The sequence below is a fragment of the Cicer arietinum genome, chromosome 3 (genome assembly GCF_000331145.2).
Source record: "Cicer arietinum cultivar CDC Frontier isolate Library 1 chromosome 3, Cicar.CDCFrontier_v2.0, whole genome shotgun sequence".
NCBI lineage: Eukaryota > Viridiplantae > Streptophyta > Magnoliopsida > Fabales > Fabaceae > Cicer > Cicer arietinum.
In genome coordinates this window covers 3665134-3675121 of record NC_021162.2, presented here as the reverse complement: position 1 = coordinate 3675121, position 9988 = coordinate 3665134, and the positions used below count along the sequence as shown (strand labels likewise).

The 9988-nt window shown below is 26.5% G+C and overlaps 1 protein-coding gene across 2 annotated transcripts; it reads left to right on the top strand.

Annotated features, from left to right (window-relative positions):
- Window positions 1-163: 163 nt before the first annotated feature.
- Window positions 164-8982, top strand: LOC101491823 (phosphate transporter PHO1 homolog 9). Of its 2 annotated transcripts, XM_012713349.3 has the most exons (14): window positions 164-316; window positions 2330-2928; window positions 3515-3824; window positions 4177-4225; window positions 4478-4549; window positions 4651-4780; window positions 5250-5370; window positions 5970-6228; window positions 6979-7083; window positions 7172-7216; window positions 7495-7644; window positions 7743-8024; window positions 8164-8303; window positions 8669-8982. In XM_012713349.3, the coding sequence occupies exons 2-14, from the start codon at window positions 2361-2363 to the stop codon at window positions 8769-8771; spliced, it is 2334 nt and encodes a 777-aa protein (XP_012568803.1). In that variant the 5' UTR covers window positions 164-316; window positions 2330-2360; the 3' UTR covers window positions 8772-8982. The 2 variants fall into 2 exon arrangements, with proteins under 2 accessions (XP_012568803.1, XP_073221971.1); XM_073365870.1 differs by lacking the exon at window positions 164-316 and having other exon boundaries at window positions 2089-2928.
- The last annotated feature ends 1006 nt before the right edge of the window (window positions 8983-9988 follow it).

The following is a 9988-nucleotide window of genomic DNA, read 5'->3' as shown; positions in this document are numbered from 1 at the left end:
GCGTGGATATAAAAAATATATATACACATATATATATATATATATATATATATATATATATATATATATATATATATATATATATATATATATATATATTTCATGGTTCCACGCGTGTTAAGTTGTTTTCTTATATATTTTTAAACTCTTCCAATAAAAAACACGTTTTCCATGTCAACTCTTTTTCTCTCCCCTCATTGTCCCTCAATCCCAATAAGATTTGATCTAAACTTCGATTGAAAAGCCAGTTATTAGTTATTACATGTAACCATTGCAAATATATATTCTGAACTCTTGGTGCAACAAAAGATATAAGGTACTACTTTTCATATTTTCTCTTTTCATTTTCTATTTAACTATTAAAAGATAGTATTTTTCTCACTATTTTCTTTCACAATTTTTAAAAACATATTTAACATTAATTACTTTTGTTGATTAACACTCTTTTCTTTCAATTATATTCAAATAGTCTAGCTTATTTTTCATATTTTCTCTATCTCAATCGCTTTCTTCTATTCGTTTGTTAGTATTATAAAATCAACATAACAATGTTGTTTTGAAAATAAAAATTAAAAATGATTTTCGGAAATTAAACATGTCTAGTATTACAATAAAGAAAATGGTAATTATAATTTTCCATTGGGCATATTACGTTGAAGAGAGTGGGGAAGAATATAGCAAGATCTTTTTAAATTGGAGAAGATCTTGATTTATTAATTTCTTTTGTAAACAACATTATTAATGGAGAATTTCTAATATACATTTTTGGTAATTCAATATTATCGATATATTTGATCTTTAAATTAATAACTAAATAAGATTTTAAAAAACTATTTTCAACTTTAGAAATATTATAATAATTAAATATTATTTATCAAAAGTATTAATAAAATAAAATTTGACTTTTATAAATTTTTATTATTCGTAATAGTGAACATTGACTATTTTTTATTATAAAATATAAAAATTTAATATAACTACATATAAACCATGAAATTATATATTTTTTTTTTATAAAATAATCTTATTTAAAATATAAAAATTGACAAATAACTATTTTATTCATAAAATAATCGTTAATTTATTAATTTTAAAAACAATGTACAAAGACACTTCAATTTGTCAATGTAACATTAGAACTTCCCTAATCGAATTGAAAGATCTTGCATTGTTAATGCTAATAGATATCAATCTCCTTTGTAAAATGAACATGGACGGTGTTATTTGTCCTACGTCAACACGGTTTTATTATTCATTCATTACAACCTTTGTCCTTTTTTGGTTGTGAACAGCCACAACCTTGTCTTACCAAAAATAAATGTAGATACTTTTCGAAATAATATTTAAGAGATTAACAATGGGGAAATTACAGATTTATTGAAAAGGGATCTTCCAAAACTAATTTCCCAATTATTTGAAAAAAGATCGTTTTGATATATTTGTTCTATAAATTAATAAATTAATGACTATTTTTATGAATTATTTATAAACTTTTGTATTTAAAAAAAGATTATTTTAATAAGAAAAAATATCATTCTGATGTTTATAGATATTATATTAATTTTTTTACATTTTATCAGTTAAAATATTCGATAATTACTATTATAAGATAAAAATTATAAAAATTAAATTTTATTTCTCTTATATTTTCAATAAAAAATATTTAATTATTATAATTATATAAATAATAAATAATAAAAAATAATATTTAAAAAAAAATTATTTAACTATTAATTTAAACATTAATTTTGTACATGAGATTAGACTCATGTGCCACGTAAACATTTGAAGACAAATAAAATATACATAAAACACAAAAATATATGCCTTGATTGTAGGCCATAACATGCATAGTCTTTTGACAGATACACCTATAGATTGGTTTGGAAATTTTATATGTTGAATAATTGTATTTGTTGGAGAAGTTGGAAAAATGTGGTAACCACGACACTAACATAGAAAACTACAAAATTTCTTCTATTACATTTATTTTGTATAGTACATTTTCACTATAAAACTATTTTCCAGATTGATCAGATCACAACTCATCATATAAATATTTAGAAACTAACATAATAAGGTGGCAAAATGTATTAGTTGAAATTTCATTGATTGATAACTTTTTATCAATTGATCAATAATGAATACAAATGACTCTATTAATTAGCTTTCTCTCTAATATAATATAGTAATTTGATTGAATTGCATTGGTAAATGCATTGGTAAATAAAGTTGAAATTAAACTTCATTGTAGCATAGAAATGTATCTCTAATTAAACTTCATTGAAAATTGATAACTCTGTTTTATTTTTATTTTTTATTTTTATAGCAAAAGCACAAGTTTTTCACTTGAAAAAGATATGAAGTTTGGTAAAGAATTTGTGTCACAAATGGTGCCAGAATGGCAAGAAGCATACATGAATTACAACTCTCTCAAATCTATTCTTAAACAAATGTCAAAGTTTAAGGATCAAAATGAATCAATAGCACCAATGGCATCAACTCCAAAAGGTTCATTGAAGAGAAAGTTAACACTCTATAGAGCCTTTAGTGGTCTTAATGGTAAACACAGAGAATCTCCAAGGAAGAGTGAGGATGAAGTTATTCTTGTTCGCGCAGCCGAAGAAGGCAATGAAGATTCAGAATCAGAAAGGTTGTATAAGACAATGTTTGTACAACATTGTGAAGATGGTGTAGAAAGACATGTTGAGTTTTTCAAGAATCTTGATTTTGAGTTTAATAAGGTTAATGTATTTTACAAGAAGATGGTTAAGGAAGTTGTTGAGGAAGCTGAGGAGTTAAGTAAGCAAATGAATTTTCTTATTGGTTTCAGAATAAAGGTGGATAAGGTGAAGTTTAGTAATCTTGCTACCAATGGAAACTCTTCTTCAACTTTCATTATGGATCATGTAAATTATGACAAGCATGGTAAACTATTGTTATGTTACTTTATTTTTTTATTTGCTTTGCATACATTTCTCTAGTGTACTAGTTGAATAGTTATGATAATTGGTGAGAGTAATATGTATGGTATTAAAGTTTATCTATTTGAGTCACTCACCAAATTATCCCGGCATTGAGTCCAGTAGTGTAAGACGTAGTTGCGAGCGAGTGTATTAGAAAAAATAATTTATAAAGAGTGACACTTCTCATCATACAACTAGTTTTGTAAGTATGTGTTAAATCTAATATAAAAACCTAATATGGTATCATAGACTAACAAAAATTCGTTGGACCACTCGGGTAACATACTAGATGTCTAGTTGTGAGCAATAGAGAATATGTTGAGAGTCAAACATCGGATGAGATATGACATGAAAATATATTTATAATTGATAGATTTTCTTCATTTTACCTGCCGATTTTGTAATGGTTGACTTAGGTGCAATCCAAATTTTAAGAATAATGATTCTCTTTTGATCTATACAATTCATGATGTTATTTAGAAATGAATCATAAAAAGTGGTGCTTTTTGAGGAGTTGCAATCTAAAGGTACTATTATTTATTTTGAAGATCACTCACATCTACACATGAATGTGATTCATGAAGTTGAGATGAGAAATGAAAGTCATTTTAATCATGAAGATGGAAATAATGAGGTACAAACCAATTCAAGGACTTCCATAGAGAGCTTTAGACCAGCTTCTCTTGAGATCCTTGATCATGTGAAGATAAATGTGACTACACCAGACATAAAAGGGATACTGTTAAGTTCAAAATCTGGCCAAACATTTACCAAGAAAGAGCTTAGGAAAGCAGAGGAGCAACTTAGCAATGCCTTAAAGGAATTCTATCATAAGCTTAGGCTTCTAAAAAGATACAGGTTACATGGTTTCTTCATTCCCTTTTTAGCTTAAGGCATTTTTGAATTGACTTATTTGAGTTTATCTTCTGCAATAAGCATTTGTGAGACTGTTTGGAAAAATTTATGAAAACAACTTATGACATATTCATAAATTGTTTTCAGTTTATTTCCATAAGCTTTCGATCTTATAAAAACAACTTTTAATTTATATTAAAATATGTTGACTTTATTTTATCTTTTGTTATAGAAATAGCTTATACACGATCACTTAAATAATAAACATTTAATTAAACTGTTTATCCAAACATTACCTTAATAGCGAATTGGTTATCTTTTACAAGGCTAATCTTTATGCTTGATTGGTACGCAGCTTCTTAAACTTGTTGGCATTCTCCAAAATATTGAAGAAGTATGATAAGGTATCCTTTATGATTTGAATGATAAACTTTTTTATTGTAATTTTCCAAACTTCGCTTTAAGTTTAATAGAGATGAACTGTCTGTTTGAAATAGTTTTACATGACATTTAATATGAAGTCACAAACTGTCACATAAGCTCACTTTGTAACTGCAAAATTATAGATTCTTATCAGACGTTAGTGTAAAATTAGTTTACGCTGACGATACATGTCCCATTTTCTATATGATTTTATCTGACTAATACCACTACAGGTCAATTCAAGGAATGCATCAAAAGATTACTTAAAGATGGTGGACAATTCTTATGTTGGCAGCTCAGATGAGGTTCATAAGTAACATAATATGTTCTTTTATATTTGTCAATTAATCAAATAGTTTTCTTCCAAACCTAAATTACTTCAATCTCAATCATGTATATTGTGAAGGTTAATAGGCTCATGGAAAGAGTGGAACATGCCTTCATTAAGCACTTTGCAAATGGGAATCATAGAAAAGGAATGAGCACATTGAGACCAACTGCTAAGAGGGAGAGACATAGAATTACATTCTTACTAGGTATGGTCATGAAGAAACTTTTGTTTATTTTAAATAATGTAGCAAATTCCAAAGTCCATTCATACTATGGTGAATATTGAAATTTTATTAAAAAAGGTTTTGTCCAAACTAAAGTAAAATGGTATGTAGTAATGTACAAACACTTCAAATTTAAAGCGTGTTCAAAGTCCGACATGTGTTGGTGTTTGAGACCAACAAGCCACCGACACATCTAATTACATCAATTACTTCTATTTTATCAAATTATTATCGATGTTGGTGTGGTATTGTGTCTGGCATATGTGGCTCTATCACTGATTCATAGGTTGTAATGTATTCTTACTTTAATCCATGAAACAATTTTCTTTCCAATACCTTTATGCAGCCTTGACTCTCAGTGAATTTCAATTCCTTCAATGTGTCTCAATATTATGCTTAGTAAGAATAGACTATATGTGTTGCACTGATATATGATCATTTGAAATATCAGGACTATTTACCGGCTGCTCAATTGCTCTCATTGTAGCACTTGTTATACTCATTCATGCAAGAGAGATTCTATATAGTGAAGGTCGAACTAAATATATGGAGAACATTTTTCCATTATATAGGTAAGTTAAAGGATGATGATCTCAATTTTTATCATGCAATTACATAATTACAAATGATTTTTGTACCAACCAAATTTACACAATTTTGTGACAACTTTTTAAGTAGTTAACATGATTAATTATGTTCAGTGAATAGTTAATTGATAGACTAGATGTCGAAACTCATTAACCACCAACGTAACTTCATTAACCACGAATTTGGACGTGGTTACATAATTTTCATGTGTTCAACTACATGTAAATTTAAACATCTAAACATTGTTGTTAATCATGTCCAAATTCTTGGTTAACAAAATTAGTTGATGGTTAATGAGTTATGATGCTTTGTACATCCATCAACCATCTAGTGAATGTAATAACCACCTATTTGAATTTCGCTGACCACTTAGATTGTTGTCGCAAAAGTTGTTTATTTTAGCTGTTCAAATTACATAACTTTTACATAATTTTTTTTTTATTTTACCATAAAAATTAAGTGTTAGGATACAAACATTGATGACAAGAAAATGATTTTACCTTAAAATTATGGTTTTGATTGTAGACTACTTTTTTCACAAAGATTTTAAGAAAAATGATTAATGAACTTTATTTTATTTCAGTCTATTTGGATACATTGTCTTGCACATGATCATATACTCAGCAAATGTATACTTTTGGAGGCTTTGTAAAATCAACTATTCATTTATATTTGGATTCAAGGAAGGAACAGAGTTGAATTATAGAGAAGTATTTCTTCTTAGCTCTGGTCTAGCAGTTCTCTCATTGGCTGCTGTTCTCTCAAACTTAGATATGGAGATGGACCAAAGAACAAAAAGTTTCTCAGCTTTTACAGAATTGGTGCCTTTAGGCCTTGTCATAGTAAGTTCTAAATTAATATCTAATTTTATATTAATCAGCATTTTTTTTTCTTTTTGTGATTTCGTAATCAAACCGGACCGACTGGTTCAACCAACAATCAACTAGTGTGTCAGTTGGTTCAATCGTGGTTGGTTCTTATAGTCTCTTAAAGTAGAATGAATTAGGTTACACTATAGTTGATTCAACTAATTTGTTTTTTTAAAATATTTTTTAAATACTTTTTATTTATTAGTCATTCGATTCAACCGTGGTTCAACTGATTGAACTAATTAAATTATGATCTAAAGGTCTAACATGTTGAATTTTGTAATGTTTTTGAAACTTTTTTTGGTGTTACTATCATTTTGGTCCTTATCTATGCAACTACACACATGACACTGAGAGAGTGAAATATTATATGTCACATAATCATTCACGTAATTGAATTAATAGATTTAACTGTCAATTTAACGTCATAGACAAATGTGAGTTTTTGACCGAATCAGAGATCAAAGTGACAACACCCTATACATTCATGAGCATTTTGATGAGTATGATTCTTATAAGATAATATAAAAATAACACCAGCATGATCATTATAGTTTATATTCTTTTTATTGTTGTTTTAAACATTAGGTTTTGATTGGTTGTGTCTGATCAAAACCTACTCATTTTTGAATTACTAACACATGCTGTTAAGGATTTTATTTTATTGTGTTTTCTACTGAACTATTATATAGACTTGTATATGCTAATGAATTTGTATTACAGGTTGTTCTTGTCATAACATTTTGTCCCTTCAATATCATATATAAATCAAGCCGCTTCTTCCTTATTAAATGTGCATTTCATTGTATTTGTGCTCCTTTCTACAAGGTAATTAAACAAAGGCAAAACTTCAAAATTATGCTCAATAATTCATTCAAGATTCTAAACTTCATTTTTTTTTTCTTTCTATTTTCAGGTGAACCTACCAGATAATTTCTTGGCAGACCAGCTTACAAGCCAGGTTTAAAACTTTACATTATACTAAATCTTAATATTAGTCACTTCTTTGATATAAAGCACTACTCTCACATACAATGACACCATACACAACAATAACATGTAAATACTGGTAATAATTTAAGAATTGAATGTTTGCTACTATGAGTTTGTGTAGTGTCAGTGTCAGAGACCAATACATTTGTGTAAAATAACAATTACAAAGCTCTTGTTTTTTCTATTAACATATTTGAATCAACTAGTAATAGAATCTTAAGGCCCAATCTTTACTTTTGTGTACAGGTGCAAGCATTAAGAAGTTTGGAATTCTATGTTTGCTATTATTTTTGGGGGAACTTCAAGACAAGATCAAACAAGTGCCTTGAAAATGATATCTATAAATCATTTTATGTAATTGTTGCTATTATTCCATTTTGGATCCGTTTTCTCCAGGTACGCACCTACCAAAAGTGTAACACAAAAATTTAAATTGTGAGATTTTGAAATTTATATTTGTATATAATGCAATTAACCTATCTTATTATTTGAAGTGCATTCGAAGACTATTACTTGAGGAAAGAAACATAATGCATGGACTGAATGGACTAAAATACATCTCAACAATAATTGCACTTGCAATGAGGACTACTAATGAGTTTCACAAAGGAATGGTTTGGACAATTCTTGCTGCAACTTTTTCAAGCATTGCAACAATTGTTAATACTTATTGGGATATTGTCATTGATTGGGGTTTGCTTAGAAAGAACTCAAGAAATCCTTGGTTAAGAGATAAACTCTCCATACCAAACAAAAGTGTATATTTTGGTGCTATGGTAAGTTAATATTATGTTGCAAAATATGTATACTCTTTATTCTTGTGTTTAATTTTTATTTTTTTATTTTGAAATAGCAAATGTTAGTAGTTATTTTGTTAATTCTGTGTTTAATAATTATAAATGAACAATTTTGTAGGTGTTGAATGTTATACTTCGACTTGCTTGGATGCAATCGGTTTTAGGAATAAGGGAAGCTCCTTTTCTTCATAGAACAGCTTTGACTGCTCTTGTAGCTTCTTTGGAGATTCTTCGCCGTGGCATTTGGAATTTTTTCAGGTACCTTCTTGAACTTAATTTATTTTGAAAAAATAGGTAGTAGATTAAAAATTTATTATTAATTAAAGTGATATCAATTGTCATTTTATAACTCGTCTGTCGTCCGAATGTGTTTTTCTTTTTAAGCGTGTGAAGAGTTAATGTTTTAGATTTCACTTCAATGTTAAATGACAAAAATTTGAATTCTTCTTAAAAGAATATAGACTTTGAATATTCTCAACTCGATTCGTTTTTAACTAAAATTTATTAACCAGTAGACATCAACCATTTTAGTACTTAGCATAAACAATAATTTATCGTGGCGTTACAATTGTTGATATTTGGTTAATTTTATAAATTAGAACTTGATGTTTTGACTTGAACAGGTTGGAGAATGAACATTTGAACAATGTTGGCATGTATAGGGCATTCAAGTCAGTACCACTTCCTTTCAATTATCAAGATGATGAAGAGAACACAGATACATAAACAAACAATCAAACATATATTGGAAAAAGGATGGAGTAAAGATAGAATATTTGTAAAGAAATTAAACAGGGTTTCCAAATTATTTCGTCGGCTGTTTTGGTACATAAACGAGTTTAATTACTATCACCTATGTTAGTTTTTTTTTTTCTTCTTTTTAATTAAATAAACTAGATTATGGTCCGCGCGCTGCGCAAATATTAATTAATTAATTTTATAAGTTTTATAAGTAATATTTTATGTATTATAAATATAGTTATCTTATAATATTACTTTATTGATTTGTAATAATTGAATATGATTAAGAAAATTAAAATGAGGAAAAATCATATTTATCACAATCATCTAATTTAATTTTTAAAATATTTTGTAAAATTCGTATGATAACTTATTATATAGGATAATTGTTTGACTCATTGTACTTTGATTGTTAATTTATTTTTCAACATATAATGGTATTCATATTTATTTGACGAAATAAAATATAAAATACAAACCAAAAAATAAGATGTAAAAATTTATAAATATGATTTATTATTTAATATTTTTTATTTTAAAAAATGTTAATGTTGAATTATATTGTAGCGTAGTCTAAATTTACTTGTTTTATTATTATGATGTTTTAATTGCGAGCATAAGAAGTTGTTGTAAAAAAAAATTATTGAATATATTTCATCAAAAGTTTGTAAAAAAAAAAAAAGTTGTTGTGGCATTGGGAGTCTATTTTAAATATATATAATAGATGATAGATTTTAATAATTGAAAGTAATTTTTTTTAATAATTTTTCATATATTTGTATTTTATGATTATTTTTAATAAATTTATGTATTTTCTGTCGAATAGAATATATATTTTTATTTTATAAAGTGTTACTAAAAAAATGGATTGACATGAGTAATTTAATTTTTAACGTATAAAGTCATTACTCACAATAAGTGAAATAATATAATTGTTCATAAATGGAAGATTAAATAAAAAAACATTTATGTCGATATTTATGAGTGATTAGATGGTTTTTTTTATTGAATTTAATGACTAATAATATAAATTATTACCATTGGTAAATGACTAATAATATTATAAAATAGTTTATAAATTTATTATAAAATAACTTATAAAATAATTTGATAATAATATAAATTATAAATTATTATCAAATTGTAAAATAATTTATAAATTATAAATTTATTATAAATAATTGTAAAATAATTTTATAAGT